Genomic DNA, 15,707 nt, shown 5'->3' with positions numbered 1-15,707 from the left:
GGGATGCAGGGGAGCTTCCTGTGGTGTTTCAGCTGTATTTTCAGCAGGAGGTTTTTGCTTATGAAATAAACTTCCTCATAAACAATTGAGAGATGATGGAAAGTCAAGCAGCTCAAGGTCATTTGGCCTTGCTGGCTGCGCAGCTGATGTTCCGAACCCTGGAACAAACGCCAGCCGCTCTATTTCCAGGACTGGAGCTGCCAGAGCTGGTAACTGGCATTGTTCTCTGGGAGAGCAGTGCCCACAGCAGGGCAATTACTGTGACAGGACAGAGGAACCCGGCAGGTCCTGGTCCATCCAACCTGTTCGTTCCAGCTTCCCTTGGAGATACTTCTCAAACACAATCCCGCATTCCACTCCTGACATAATGGCATGAGCTATACTTGTGCCAGTTAAAAATAAAATCCCTTTTGTTCCCAAATAACAGAACACGAGGACATTTGGGAAAGTCTGACCAAGTCCTGATTGAACAAGAATCTGCCATTACCTCTCCTAGCAAGAGGCAATCACTCCCCTGTGCAATGCTGTGCCCTCAGCAGTGATTTATGGTTCCAAGGAGGTTTGTACATGCTCACTGTTCTGTTGTGAGGAGCTGACGTCTGCCACTTCACTCGAGATGCTCGGGATTTTACCCCCAAACGTGTTTGTACAGCAGGGCTGGGCTGAGGGATCCCAGCCCGTGGCACACACCGGGCTGGCCCTGGGCTAGGAGAATACAGAAAAGGGGGGATGTCTCTGCAGCCCCCCGAGGGATTAATTATGAGATCAACAGGAGGCAGCGTGCAAGACACATAATATTGAGATTAAGTCATGAAATCACAAAGCACATACTAATCACCGTGAAAATCACCGGGGACAGCTGGGCTGGGAGGACCCTGGCCCCTCTGAGCTGCTGCCTCCCAGCCCTGAAACAAACAGAAATGCCACTGCCATGTTTATTTCATTCTGTCATTTTATAGAAACATGGCTCATTTCTCCTGGAAAGAGATCATCAAGGTCCAGATCAGTCCATTGGTGGCCCCGAGCTCTGCCCTCTCTGTTTGAAAATCAATATTTTGTCTAGTCCACACTTGACAGGCTCGGGGTGCTCAAACTCCTGCCAGCAGCAGGCAAGGGAGCAAACAGCTGTGAAGGGAGGCTTTTTACAGAAAAAAATAAATTAACATAGAACCAAAGAATCATTCAGGTTGGAAAAGCCCTCCAAGATCGTTGAGTCCAACCATTTCCCCAGCACTGCCAAGGCCACCATTAACCCTTGTCCCCAGGTGCCACATCCACATGGCTTTTAAATCCCTCCAGGGCTGGGGATTCCACTACTGTCCTAGGCAGCCGCTGCCAAGGAAAAAAGATTATAGGATCTTTCTAAAACAGCTTATAAAACTGTTTCAAAACACTAATGCACCTCACCTGCATTTATTTACCCAAGTCAAAAGCCTGGCACCAGGGACAGTTGGCACCAGGGAAGGTAAAGCAGTGAGGTGACAAAGGGGACAAGGGGGAATGGCTTCCCACTGCCAGAGGGCAGGGTTAGATGGGCTATTGGAAAGAAATCCTTCCCTGGGAGGGGGGGAAGCCTGGCACAGGTGCCCAGAGCAGCTGTGACTGCCCCTGGATCCCGGGCAGTGCCCAGGCCAGGCTGGAGCAGCCTGGCACAGTGAAGGTGTCCCTGCCACGGCAGGGGTGGCACTGGATGGGCTTTGAGGTCCCTTCCACCCCAAGCCATGGCAGGATTCCGTTCCCAAGGTCCCTTCCTAACCGGGTAACTCTGTGATCGGGCGAGGTCCGCGCCGCTGATCCCGGGCTGCGTTCGCCGGGAGCCGGAGCAGCAGAAGCGGGCGCCGTTCCCGGGATGTGCCGGGAGGGATCAGAGCAGCGCTCCAGGGCACCGGGACGGGCCGGGCAGCGGGGGCGGCACGGGAGGGCGGGCCCGGCCAGGGCGGCGGGGCGGGCCGGGGCGGGCCGGGCGGCGCGGCCGGGGCCGGGGCCGGGGCCGGTGTCGGCGGGAGCGCGGCCGGAGCCGCACGGGCGGCAGGTACGGGGCACGGGGGGCCGGGACAGGGCGTGCGGGGCGGCTGCCGGTCCCTCCGGCCGAGGCCCTGCCCAGGGATGCCCCGGCATCCGTCAGCGCCCTCGGGCATCCCGGGCAGCGCCCCGGGCCCCAGGGACCGGCTCGACGGGACCGGCCGTGGTGTCTGACACGGCTACACACCCGAGCTCACCCGGTCTCTGCCTGGTCCGGCAGCAGCGGGGCGGGTTTCGTGCTGGACAGGGGTTTGGGGTGTACGCGGTGTGCAGCAAGGGGTAGTAGTTCGGATTTAGCCTTTATTTACCCAGGGGTTTCCTTTAATCTCCCTGGTAAAAGAGAATGGGAGCAAACCGCATCTTGGTGGAGTAGTTCAGTGTTTGGTTTGGTACTGGAAATGTGCCATCTCCCCCGGGATGGTGCTCCCAGTGGGGCAGAGTGTGCCCGCAGCATCCCAGGGGATGCAGTCCCTGGTGCTGGGGGTTTGCTCCTCTTACTGTCCAGGATTCCTTGCCCAAGCAGCCAAGTGAGCTCACAATGTGACCTTCCTGGCACATGAGGAGCACGGCTTGTGATGGTCCGAGAGAGAGGGACATCATGGGAACCACAGGCTCGTGGATTGGGTTGAGTTGGAAGGGACCTCCAAGTCCACCTCATTTCACCCCCTGCTCTGGGCAGGGACACCTTCCACTACCTCAGGCTGCTCCAAGCCCTGGGCTTCCCACCCCTCAGGGAAGGATTTCTTTCCAATATCCCATCCATCCCTGCCCTCTGGTAGTGGGAAGCTATTCCCCCTTGTTCCCCTTGTCCCTCCATCCCTGTCCCCAGTCCCTCCGCAGCTCTCCTGGAGCCCCTCCAGGCCCTGGCAGGGCTCTGAGCTCTCCCTGGAGCCTTCCTTCCTCCAGCCCCAGGAGCCCCAGCCCGGCTGCAGAGCAGAGGGAGCTCAGGCTAGGCAGGGCAGCGGGAGCAGAGCGCCTGGCACACACACAGAGTCGGGGCAGCGCTATCTGAGCTCCAGACTGTAAATACTCCTGAGTGCTGCACGCCTGCCCGTGGGCCGGAGCCCCGGAGGCGCCTGCGTGGGCCGGAGCCGTGGGCGGTGGAGCTGGCGCTGTGTGCCCTGGCCACTGTCCCTGCACCAGCAGCACAGGGCATCTGCTGGGAGCTCTGACCCCACCTTGAGACAGGCTTCCATTGCTCACTGGCACGTGGCTGCTCCACTTTTCCAACTGCCAACCTGTAAACTTGTGAGGTAATAAAAGAAATTCCTCTAATTTGCCAAAATAACCACTAGAGAGTATAGATGTCTCATTTAGGAAAACTAGGCTTTTCCCTCAGGGTTCAGGGGAGATGGCAGATGAGCAGCTGCTCATCAGAGAGGAGTGACTGGTGTGTCTCAGGAGAGAAAGTGCTGAGCAATCACAGTGTCATCAGGCTGGTAGTGTCAGCGTGGTTTTGCTGCCCATATCTGACCCTGGAGCTTCCAGGAGTGGGGCAAGTTTTGCTCGTGACTTTATTTCCTCCAAGTGGCAATTGCCCTAGGAAAACCCCAGAGGAGATTCAAGAGAGTCAACAGGATCATTTCGTAATGTGGGAGCGTGATGTCACTGTGAGGTGGAGGAGTTTCACCCAGGGTGATGCTGGGATGAGGCAGGGCTGGATCAGCTGCTGGAGACAGGGAGGACACGTCCTCAGCACAGAGAAACCCCGCTGGAACCGGGAGCAGGTTTCTCCTAGGATGGCTTTGGTCACCCCAGGGATGCAGGTGCTGCCAGGAGAGGGGCCATGGCACCCTTGGCACACACGGGGGCTCACAGCCCTGGCTCAGCTCGGGTGACCCTGCTGTGGCCAGGGCAGCCCGGAGCAGAGCAGGGATGTAACGCAGGCCTGGCTCCCACCTGCAAAGGGTTCGGGGCTGTACCTGTCGAGGGGGTGGCCCCGCTGTGCCCCCAGCCCTGCTCAGCTCCTGCTCCATCACTGCTCCTCCTCCTCCCTCCCAGGGGCTGTGGGAAGGGGACACAGTTGTCAGTGCACGGAGGATGGAGAGCGGGTCCTTACACCCCCCATTTATCACCTCTCTGCTCAGGTGCAGCCTGCTGATGGGGCAGAGCAGGACCCACCCCAGGCTGGCACCAAACCTGGCACCAACCCTGCCCTGAGCAGCTCTGGGCTGAGCTCTGAGCACTGTGCCAGGGAGGAGCCCCCAAAACAGGGCCTTGGGGCTCACCTGGGGCAGCTTCCAGCTGTCAGCAAGGAAGGAGCCTGTTTGGAAACACTGGAAATAAAGGTAGGAAGAAAACTTTTAAAATGAGAATATACATCGCAAAAATGTCATCCAGGCATGTTCAAATGCAGCTTTTGCTCCTTGCCATTTCTTTTATCCCGTATGAAGAGGAATAACTTCTCCCAGCACTGGCAGGTTGATGAGTGACCCACGGAGACTGGCGCACAAGTGGAGTCCCCCTGTGGCAGGAGCCAGTGGGTGGTGACAGCAGGGACAGCCGAGGGCCCACAGCTGGCCAGCAGCAGCCAGGCAGGGGCTGGAAACTGCAATCCACTCTCCATCCGTTACTGGATTTGTTAAAAGGCAGCAAGCGTTTCCTCGTCGGCCTCGCTGGGCTCCCCAGATGTGAAGCAGCTCTGAGGACTGTGAAGCCGCGGCTGGCCTTGCTGTGCCCGGGCAGGGCTGGCTCACTCTGCAGGGCTGGGGCAGCACAGCCCGGGGCTCACAGCCCCCCACAGCCTGGGCAGCTCGGCACAGACCGCGGCCACTGCCCCCTCTGTGGTATCTGCCCAAAACCCAGCCAGGCTCTGGTGCAAGCTGTGCTCCCACCACGAGCAGAGCACCCCCAGGCAAGGGCAGGAGGAGCCTCAGAGGCACAAGGGCATGGAGGATGAGATGGGGAGGTTGGGGATCCAGGGTCCAAGTCCCAGGACACGAGTTCCTTGGAGAACAAAAGCTTTTCTATAAGAGTGCAGCCTGCCCTCGGATCTTAGAGGAAGCAGCTGGGGTTTGTTCTTCCCCAAGTCCTCTCCCACAGAGGAGCACCTACATCTAACATCAGAGGTAACAGGCATGCAGTGAAAACCATCACCCCTCTTTGTGTCGTGCAGCGAGACTTCAAAATCTGTTGGGTTTATACTGTTATCAAACTCTCTGTGTGCTACTCAGGGGAACTGGCAGATCTGGCCAGCACATCAAGGAATCAGTATCACCTTCTTAATTTTTGAAAAGTATGAAGAACCCACCTCCTTTCACTCCCCAGGGCCCGTGCACACCTCTGCTGCCTTCTTTGCTCACCTGCAAGCAATGCTGTGTCACTCTCATTCCTGCCCTGCCGAGTGCTGATCCTTGGCGAACTATTGCTGCATTATTCCGCCACTCTTCCTCCCGGGATGGGGCCTATTCCCAGCATTAATCTTTAACTCTGCTCTCCTGCAGCTTAAATCTGACAAATGTTCTGAGTGCCTGCCTCAGGTTCTTTTTGAAATCCTGCCTCGGGATGTTAAGATTTAGTAACACAGATTCTAACCTTAAAATAGCAGCACAAAATGTTCTATTTACTCACAAAATGAATGCCAAGTATGCAGCATCCCTCACCACAGCAGAGGAGTGGGGGGGCCGTACTGATAATATCTGACAGACAAAGGAATTTGGTGGAAAAAACCAATCTGATGTCCCTCCTCCAGCGGGCAGCAGCCCTGGACAGCATTCCTGGTCCTGGGAAAGGTGCTGCTGCTTCCAGCTCCTCTTCTTCTGTCCCTCTGAAAGCTGGATATGCTCTAATACTTCTTGCTTTAAAGAAAAATTGTCTCAGGCTCCATGTGAGGTTGATCCCTGAACGCTGTGAGCCTGAGCTCTACCCGAGCCAGCTCTGAGTGTACTGCTTGGTCCATCTAGTGTTGGCTGAGGCTGGGACAGCATTCCAGCTGTATCAGAGTGCACACAGCAGCACTTGGGCAGGCATTGCCACACTGCAGGGCCCTGGCCAGGCTCGGGAGTCACCGGGCACGGCCACGTCCCGCAGCTCACTCAGCTCCGGTGGGGCCAGCAAGAACCCAAACCGTGACAAATCATTCAGCACCTGTGGAGCTGCCGACCCCAAAGCTCTCCTGTAGAGGAGGCTGGCTGCCATGCTGCCGCCATGGCATGACCCTGCAGAGCGCTGAGCTTTTCCTGGGTTACAAACCACGGCCGTGCCATCGCAGTGGCCGCCCCACTCCTGCTGTGCTGCCCAAACCGGGCACCTGGTGTGGCACAGCCCCCGCTGCTCTCAGAGCTGCTCTGATGCCTTTTCTCCTGCTCGCAGGCAGCACCATGAACCTGAAGAAGTACCTGGTGCGGGCGCTGCACCGCCTGCAGAAGGGCCCTGGCTACACCTACAAGGAGCTGCTGGTCTGGTACTGCGACAACACCAACACCCACGGCCCCAAGCGCATCATCAAGGAGGGGCCAAAGAAGAAATTAATCTGGTTCTTCCTAACGCTGCTCTTTGCATCCCTGGTCTTCTGGCAGTGGGGGATTCTCATCAACACCTACCTCTCCTACAATGTCACCTCATCCCTCTCCATTGGCTTTAAGACCATGAAGTTCCCCGCAGTCACCATCTGCAACGCCAACCCCTTCAAGTAAGTTTTTCTTCTCCCAGTTTCCCCATGTGTGCCCTAACCCCTCAGAAACATTGCCAGTGAGAGGTACTGAGGGCCCGTTCCTGTCTGAGACATCACATTAGGAGCATCAATGGAGTCACCGGGTGTGCCTTAAAACAAATAAAGAACAATATGGAGATGAATGGTTCAGGGCCAGAGGAGGGTTCATCTCCCTGCGAGTTCTCCGGGGCTTCACAGAATCCCAGAACAGTTTGGGTTGGGAAGGGACCTTCAAGTTCATCTCATTTTGCCCCCCGCCCTGGGCAGGGACACTTTCCACTATCCCAGCCCTGTCCAGCCTGGCCTGGGACACTGCCAGGGATCCAGGGGCAGCCACAGCTGCTCTGGGCACCTGTGCCAGGGCCTGCCCACCCTCATGGGGAAGAGTTTCTTCCTAACACAGTTTCTGTACCATATCAGTCAATCCAATGAAGGTTTTTATCTCCCTGCAAACTTTCCTCAGCTCCTAAAAGAACCAAATTCAGCTCACCCTTCCCAGCCAGAATCAGTCTCTCCATCTTTCCCCACAATTTCTTTCCTTCCCCTTCCTCACTGTGAGCATTCCTCTCATTGCTCATACTCCAGTCACTGAGAGCCGGTTCCGCAGTCCTGTCTGCCATAGAGACAGAGAACTGAATTGTGATTTCAAAGGAGTCACTGATTTTCATTAGAGTTGCTTTAAATCTATTGTTGTTTTAAATCCATGCAATAGTGTAGCCCAAGGCAAGACGCTCCCAGCCAACACAAGAATTGCTTAGGGGTAGTTTTTCCTCCACTTGCTAGAGATGTTTTGTGTAAACTGCAGTGAATTACTGAGCTAGAACCAACGTGGCCCAGCACTGGTGTGTTCAGCCCTGCAGCACTCCCTGTTTATCATCCCACTGCTCTGCCCAGCTGCAGCCTGCCGGGACACCAGGGTGCGAGCTGGCTGTGTTCTGTATGGCAGCTCCCCTTGTCCTGTACTAAATTCAGGCAGCACCCTGAGGTGCCCAGGAGGGTCCGAGCCAGCAGTGTGCCAGGTGAGCTGCCTCGTGTCCCCACCCCCTGGCACTGCTGTCCCACTCCCTGTCCCACAGGTACTCGGAGGTGAAGCCCCTGCTGAAGGAGCTGGACAGGCTCATCGAGGCAGCCCTGGAGAGGATCCTGCAGCCCATGCCAGGCAACAGCACTGAGAACACGTCCCTGCCACTCGACCTGGAGCTCTGGAACCAGATCCCCCTGGTCCTCATTGATGAGCACGACAAAGACAATCCCATCATCCTGGACATCTTTGAGACCAACCAGACTGCTGTGGACAATGAAAATGCCACGGACAGCAGAGCCAATGTGAGCAGTGACACTGCTGAGGGCCACCAGCTCTATGGGATCAATGGAACCGTGGACAATGAAACCACTGAGGTGAACCAAACCACTGCTACACCTGCCCCGGCCAACACCACGTTGGAAGAGAAGAAGTACAAGCTGGCAGTGAAGCTGGTGAGATGAGAGGGGTCCCACAGCGGCAGCGGGCAGAGATGAGGGATGGGTGCCTTGGCAAGGATGCAGCAGGGAGAGCTGGTCCCCTCCCCACCAGCTGCCCATGGCCACTCTGCCCTGGGGCTCTGCTCTGGCTGTGCCAGGTCTGGGCACTGCCTGTGCCCAGAGCCAGCCCTGGTGCGGGCTGAGCCCAGGACAGAGCCAGGGCAGGGGTGGTCCCTGCAGGCTCCCAGGCACCTGCATCCCTTCCTGGGGTCAGGCACCCAAAATGCCAGGGAGAGGCTGAGGCTGCTGTCCCATTCCTTTCCTGCTGCAGTCTGCAGAGGCACAAGGTGGTCCTGGAACCCCTCACCCCTGCTCCCATGGAGGCTCCAAGGACCCTGCCTGGGCAGACCTCAGAGGCTGGGGAAACTGCAGCCTTAAATAATTGGTCCAAAATTGACATTTTCTGTTAACTTGTGGGGTCACCCTGGGATGATGTATGACCTGCCCAGCAGGGAAATGTCCCTGGCTGTAATGACAGCCAGCTCAGAGTGACAGCCAGCTGAGTGTGACAGCCAGCTCGGTGACAGCCGGCCTGTGGCCCCGTCAGGCTGAGCCTCTCAGTCCCTGGAGCTGCAGGCAGGGCTGGCATGTGGCTGAGCAGGTGGGGAGGGGTCCCCAATGGGCCTGCTGTCCCCAGGCTGAGGCTGCCTGCTCTGTGTCCCCAGTGCAGCCACCAGGGCTCTGAGAACTGCACGTACAGGAACTTCAGCAGCGCGGCGCAGGCGGTGACCGAGTGGTACGTCCTGCAGTCCACCTCCATCCTCTCCAAGGTCCCGCTGCACGAGAGGATCAGGATGGGCTACCAGGCAGAGGACATGATCCTGGCCTGTCTCTATGGGGCTGAGCCCTGCAACTACAAGTAGGTGCACAGGAGCCCCCTGCTCCTTTCTGTCCCTGCAGGAATGAACAGCACGTGGGTTCCTTTCTCTTTTTAACATATATATCAGCTGCTAATGAGATTGCTGCTGATTCTCAGCCCTAACAATGCTTCCCAGTGTTGGGAAGCACACCTGCTGAGCTGGGCCCACCTTCTGCTTTATGTCACACCCCTCCAAGAGTCACAGTTTTCTGTGTATGATTCTTCCAGGAATTTCACCCAAATCTACCACCCAGACCATGGTAACTGCTACATCTTTAACTGGGGCATGGATGAAGAGGCTCTGAATTCTTCCAACCCTGGGGCTGAGTTTGGTAAGGGAGCTTTGAAATGGAGGAGGGGGCTGGAGTAGCAGATGTGAGGGCTCTGTCTCTTGGTGCCCATTTCTGTCCCTCAGGACAGACTTATGATTCTTCTGTCACTGGAGCACTGCAAGAGGGAGCAGAGGCATTCCAGAAGGGGGTGAGCCCCAAAAGGAAAATGTGCCACACAGAAAACAGTGACTGCAGACATGTAGCAGAAGGGCATCCTCTGGGTATTTAAAATATCTGAGGCAACGCCTGACTGTTGCCAGCTACTGCAGTTCTGGGCATTCACCACCATAAGTGTTCCTCCCCAGGTCAGGCTGCCGTGGCAGCCAGACCCTGGCTCTTCCCAAGGAACAGGAGAAGAAAGCAGACTCCCTTTTTTCCCCAAGCCTCACCTTCCCGTACAATTCCTGTTGTGTTTTGTCTGGTGTCCCAGGGCTGAAGCTGATTCTGGACATCAGCCAGCAGGACTACATTCCCTACCTGTCCTCTGCCGCTGGGGCCAGGCTCATGCTGCACCAGCAGAAGAGCTTTCCCTTCCTCAAGGACCAGGGCATCTACGCCATGGCTGGGACAGAAACCTCCATTGGAGTGCTGGTGGTATGTGTGGCATTCCTGGGGAGCAGATTGTCTGAGAATAATGTTATCTGATGGGAGCCAAACCAAGTTTGCTTTCAGTCTTGGCTGAACTGGCTCAAACCAAAGGAGACAAGGTACACACCTGCCAGGGGCTGGAGCGCTTTATGGAGGATTTTATGTAACTGTCCTGGCAAAGTGCTTGATTGAGGCCGGGATTCTGGGCCCGGGTCACGGCTGTCTCTTTCTGCAGCACGTCAGAAGGGACTTTGGCAAACCCTGAGCAGCCTCAGCTGCCTGGATCCACCCAGGGAAGGGGCTGCAGCCTCCTCAGCTCTGCCAGCCCTGACTCTCATCTCTAGCAAAGCCAGCGGGGAGCACGGCATTACAGAGCTCTGGAAAATGGCACAGGGACCTGTGGAGAAGAGATAAGCACAGTCTGGTGTCTGGGTTTCTCTCCAGGACGAGCTGGAGCGGATGGGCTACCCCTACAGCGACTGCACCCTGAACGGCTCCGACGTCCCCGTCAGAAACCTCTACAGTCAGTACAACACCTCCTACTCCATCCAGGTAACACACCTGTGCACCAAACAGCACTCTTCAGGAAAAGTCATCGAAGCACTTACATCTTTGTCTATCATGTAGGGTATTGGGGAATCATAAAACCTTTCAAGATAATCAAATCCAAGTATCAACACAGCACCAGCACTGATAAACCATGTCCTCAAGTGCCACATCACACGGTTTTTGAACACTTCCAGGGATGGTGACTTCACCACTGCCCTGGGCAGCCTGTTCAAATGCTTTACAACGTTTTCCATGAAAAATTTTTCCTCATATCTGATCTAAGCCCCACATGGTTCTGTAGAAAGAGTCATTGAGGCTCTGGGAAACTTCTGCTGAGACAATGTCAGAGTGACACTTCTCAGGAGCCTGTGTTTTGTGTACACAAGTGATATTTACCCCTGAAATGAGATGAGTACAAAGCAGAGAGTCTCCCTCTGAACACTCCTGCGATCTTTAACTTTTTTCTCTTTGGGGGAATCAAGTAATTTTTCACCCTGAAAATGCAGCTGGTTTGTGCAGGAAGGGAAACAGCCCTTTGCTTCTTCATCACTCTGAAAATTGGATGAGAAAGCTGAGTGTCAGTAAACCTTGCATCTGTAGAAAATTAGAGGGCCAGCATTAAGCAGAGGTTAATTTGTAACAGGCTGTGCTGGAGAGAGAAACAGCTCTTGAGGGTGCAATGTGATAATAAGAGAAACACCCAAACCCTTTGGGCTGATTCACAGATGCACCCAGAGATCAGGAGGGCTTTGGGCTGGCAGTGGTTTTATATTTCTACCTTTATGTAATATAATAACAACTAGACCACTTTAGCCAGCTTTTGAAGATGCTTGTATAAGGTTTAAGCAAACACTTGAGAGGGTTGCATTATTCCCTGGAAGTGCAAACGTGATGGAGTTCTGTGCCCACGTAGCGCCACTTCAGAGCCCTCTCAGCAAAACCAGGCTCTCCCAGCACTGCCTGGCTGCTCTGCACTCTGTGGGCCTTTCCCATCACACAGAAATTCTCTGCTTGTCCTGCCCACAACTGTTAAATTGAATTATCTTCTCACAGACTTTGCTATTGCTTCGTGCTGCCTCGTGCAGAATCCCACTCCAGGCTCGGGTGATGAACTTCACGCCTCACCAAGCTAATGGCAGTGCAGCAGCTGGAGCTGCAGCCACAATCCTCCCCAGAAGAGCAGCACCGACACAGATCATTCATTTGTCTGCTCTTTATGTAGAAGGATTTGGAAATTCATGGCCTTAAAATGTAAAACCAGCCCTTTGTCAGTGTTGTGTAAAGCCTGGAGAGCACAGCCCTGTCCGTGGTGGAAGAGAACATTTGTATTCCCTTTCGGAAGCGTGAATGTTACTTCTGTGAAGCCCTGAAATAACTGAGAAATGAGCAGGTTCCTGTGTGAGTGGGAGCGGGTGCTGAGCTCCCTGCAGTGCCCACGAGGGCTCACGAGTGGCCAAAGGGCTGCAGTGCCCCGCGAGGCTGGCAGGGCTCCGGGCAGGGCTCCGGCAGCCCCACATCACCCGTGCAGGGCAGGACAGGAGTTCCGGGGGCTCGGGGGCTCGGGGGCCGCTGCCATCCCAGCAGGGCACAGCTCCCCAGGGCTCAGCCCGGCTCTGAGCACCCCCCTTCCCCGCCAGGCCTGCCTGCGCTCCTGCTTCCAGAGCCACATGGTGGAGATCTGCGGCTGCGGGCACTACATGTTCCCTCTGCCCGAAGGGGTCAATTACTGCAATAACGAGGACAACCCAGGCTGGGGTAAGAGCTGCTGGGGGTTTCAGGGGCTGGGTCTGCTGCTGTCCCTGCAGCTCCTGCACGGCTGCTCCCCGTGGGACGTGGCCACCTGGGCCAGTGCTGGGAGAAGGGGCCGCATTTGGTCCTGGCTGTGGGCTGGGGGAGCCCTTGGGCACCAAAGAGAGAGAACACGGGGTACCACTCCAGGCCGCTGGCACCAAAGAGAGAGAACACGGGGTACCACTCCAGGCCGCTGGCACCAAAGAGAGAGAACACGGGGTATCACTCCAGGCCGCTGGCACCAAAGAGAGAGAACACGGGGTACCACTCCAGGCCGCTGGCACCAAAGAGAGAGAACACGGGGTATCACTCCAGGCCGCTGGCACCAAAGAGAGAGAACACGGGGTATCACTCCAGGCCGCTGGCACCAAAGAGAGAGAACACAGGGTATCACTCCAGGCCGCTGGCACCAAAGAGAGAGAACACGGGGTATCACTCCAGGCCGCTGGCACCAAAGAGAGAGAACACGGGGTATCACTCCAGGCCGCTGCACCCAAAAATTTTGGGTCCCCTGGCAGGGGCAATGGAGGGTCCAGTGGTCCCTTGGGGTAGCACAGCTCTGTGCTGGCAGAGGCCAGGGCTGTGCCAAAAATACCAGTCCTGGGCAAGCTGGTTCTGTGAGAACTGTCTTCAGAAACTGACAGTTTATTTTTAATTTATTAGTAAATTGCCTGAATGTTTTGCTCAAGTTTCTCAAGGAAAGGAAAGATGGCAAATCTGTGCTGCATGGTCATACCTAATATTTGTTTTGATAAATGGAACTGATATACCTGAGTAACTGGGTCCTTATCTAAAGAAATACTTTAATTTTGTTTTCACCAAACAGCATATTGCTATTCCTCACTGAGGTCCAGCATAAAACAGCGTCAGATCTGCATTGACTCCTGCAAAGAAACATGCAAGTGAGTACGTGAGCCTGATCTGGTTGCTGTAGAGGTGGAGGATCCTTCACTTTGACTCCCATCGGTCCTGACTGTCCTGAAAGGGCAGCAAACCCTGCAGGGCTGGTTTGCTGTGGGAGAACTGAAGTTCCAGGGACTTCAGAGGAGGGGAAATCTCCACACTAACGCTCTCCCTCTCCACTCCAGTGACACCCAGTACAAAATGACCATCTCCATGGCGGACTGGCCATCAGAAGCCTCTGAGGTAACCCCCATTCCTTGGCTTGTGACAGACCCTGGTGGCTCCTGTCCCCAGGCACGGGCACTGGCTGTTGTCAGAGCTCTGCTGAAGTCCATGTTTCCCCCATGCAGACCAGCAGCAGCACCAGGGCATGAGGCAGGGAGGGACCCCAGGGTGGCTCCTCCCTGCTGGGCTCTGCCCCAGTGCCAGCCCAAGGCTGAGCCCACCTTCCACACCCACACAGGACAGGGAAGGACACCCATTGCCCTGCTGAGGCTGAGCTGCCCTGCTCAGCCCCACCGTGTCCCCCTCCAGCTGCACGGGGTGCCAGGGCTGCCTGGCACGGGGCACCGCACCCGCAGGGCTCGTGCTCTTCAGGAGCACAGGGTGTCTCTACTCTTTGTGAACAGATTTTGTTTCCCTAGGACTGGATTTTCCATATTCTGTCTTATGAAAGGGATATGTCAACAAATGTGACTCTGGACAGGTGAGTGAAAGGAACAACCACTTTATCTTCTCTGCTGAGCCTGTTAACATCAGCCTGACACGAGCCCTGGCTCCGGGCCAGCGCGCGGGTGCGAATGGCAGCGAGGACGAGGTTTGCAACGTTCACCTGGGACACACAAAAGGCAGATCCAAAAGGCACTTGGTGCATGTCCTCTGCTCTCCAGAGCTGCAAACTGGGCTAGTCAAACTCAAACATGCAGCAAAGTAAAATCAGCATCGAGGACAGTTCCAATGTCATTACGTTTGTCACTCCGTACTGATGTCTTGGTGTCTCTCTGTCCCACGGTCAGGCTGGAGCAGAGGTGCAGGGCATTGACAGCCAGCTCCTCACTGACGTGGGTTTTGTTCTTTACAGGAATGGGATCATCAAGCTGAACATTTACTTCCAGGAGTACAACTACCGCACCATCTCGGAGTCAGCTGCCACCACGGTGAGAGCCCACCCCAGCCCTTCTGGCAGGGCAGGCACAGGAGCCAGCAGCTGGGACGGGCAGGGCTCAGTGCCCTGGGGGACAGCCTGTCACGTCCCTCGAGGCTGCTTCTTGGCACACCTGCTCAAATGAAGTGGATGAAGCCACCTCTGCCTGGTGGCTCAGAGCCCTCAGTTCCTTCCCCCACTGCGCCTCCCGTCCCTGTCCCAGCCCTGCAGGGCAACAGCAGCACAGGAGAGGCCCCAGCAGGCAGGTCGCAGGTGCAGGGGCATCACCCACATCGGCACTGGCACACGGGTGATGCATCAGGCTGGGGCACATCTGGGGGGCTCACTCTGCTCTCCTCCCACAGATCGTTTGGCTGCTGTCGAGCCTGGGAGGCCAGTTTGGGTTCTGGATGGGGGGCTCGGTGCTGTGCCTCATTGAGTTTGGGGAGATCATCATCGACTCGCTGTGGATCACCGTCATCAACGTCATCAGCTGGTGCAAGGGCCTGAAGCAGCGGCGGGCGCGGGCGCGGTACCCGGACGCGCCGCCCACGGTGTCGGAGCTTGTGGAGGCTCACACCAACCTGGGCTTCCAGCACGAGCCCGTGGGGGCCCCGGCGCTGCCCCCCGAGCCCGGCACGCCCCCGCCCAACTACGACTCCCTGCGGGTGCAGCCCCTGGACACGCTGGGCCCCGACAGCGACGCGGACACCGAGTGAGCGCAGGGCCCGTCAGCCCGGCCGCGCGCCGGGCAGCTGCGTGTCCAAAGGCAGAGGGAATGAAAAGCCCAGGCTGTCCTCTCCTATGACTGATCGCTGGCAGGAAGCTCTGCCTAATAAACCCTGCAATAAACCTCACAGAGTCAGGCTTTGGCTTTAGTGTGTAGGGCTTGTGTACATCAGTATTGCTGTAAAATCGTGTCACTGTTTCTCATCACCAGGTGGGTGGGAAGCAATTCCAGTGAGCAGAGCAGGGTGGTGGCAGGGAGAGGACAGGATGTCCTCACAGTGGATGCAAGGCCCTGGCCTGGTAGATCACAGCACCCTAGAAGAGTTTGTGTTGGAAGGGACCTTAAAGACTCTCATCCTACCCCCTTCTCCAGCGCTCTTGGCTGCTGTGCCATACCATGGAGCAGAGCCTTGGGATGGGACCAAAGCTACTTCTGACCTCTGAGGCTGCAGAATTTCCATTCCCAAACAACTACAATGGAAACTGAACTCTCCCTTCACTGCTGGAGCCCCTGGGTGCCCTGTTGTGCTGCTGCCCAGGGTTTGTAGCACTCACGGTGCAGGTGGGCACAGCTGATGGTGTGTGCCAAGAACACGACTCCACAGAGACTCGGGTGGG

The 15,707-nt window shown here is 56.4% G+C and overlaps 1 protein-coding gene across 1 annotated transcript; it reads left to right on the top strand.

Annotated features, from left to right (window-relative positions):
• Positions 1 to 2,004: 2,004 nt before the first annotated feature.
• SCNN1B (sodium channel epithelial 1 subunit beta) lies at positions 2,005 to 15,079 on the top strand. The gene is made up of 13 exons (XM_054271274.1): positions 2,005 to 2,032; positions 6,334 to 6,652; positions 7,750 to 8,149; positions 8,860 to 9,053; positions 9,282 to 9,385; positions 9,816 to 9,979; positions 10,418 to 10,525; positions 12,160 to 12,277; positions 13,140 to 13,215; positions 13,402 to 13,459; positions 13,861 to 13,922; positions 14,298 to 14,373; positions 14,726 to 15,079. The coding sequence occupies exons 2-13, from the start codon at positions 6,342 to 6,344 to the stop codon at positions 15,077 to 15,079; spliced, it is 2,025 nt and encodes a 674-aa protein (XP_054127249.1). The 5' UTR covers positions 2,005 to 2,032; positions 6,334 to 6,341.
• The last annotated feature ends 628 nt before the right edge of the window (positions 15,080 to 15,707 follow it).

The sequence above is a fragment of the Melozone crissalis genome, unplaced genomic scaffold (genome assembly GCF_028551555.1).
Source record: "Melozone crissalis strain CALT ecotype California unplaced genomic scaffold, PUWL_Pcris_2 ptg000012l_1, whole genome shotgun sequence".
NCBI lineage: Eukaryota > Metazoa > Chordata > Aves > Passeriformes > Passerellidae > Melozone > Melozone crissalis.
The sequence above is the reverse complement of the archived record's forward strand: the minus strand, read 5'-3'. Positions and strand labels throughout refer to the sequence as shown.

Excerpts from the sequence above, each read along its gene's own strand:
- SCNN1B (XM_054271274.1), top strand. The coding sequence starts at position 6,342 with ATGAACCTGAAGAAGTACCTGGTGCGGGCGCTGCACCGCCTGCAGAAG. Across the intron at positions 9,054-9,281 it reads GCTGAGCCCTGCAACTACAA|GAATTTCACCCAAATCTACC; the intron begins GTAGGTGCACAG and ends TGATTCTTCCAG. Across the intron at positions 14,374-14,725 it reads CGGAGTCAGCTGCCACCACG|ATCGTTTGGCTGCTGTCGAG; the intron begins GTGAGAGCCCAC and ends CTCCTCCCACAG.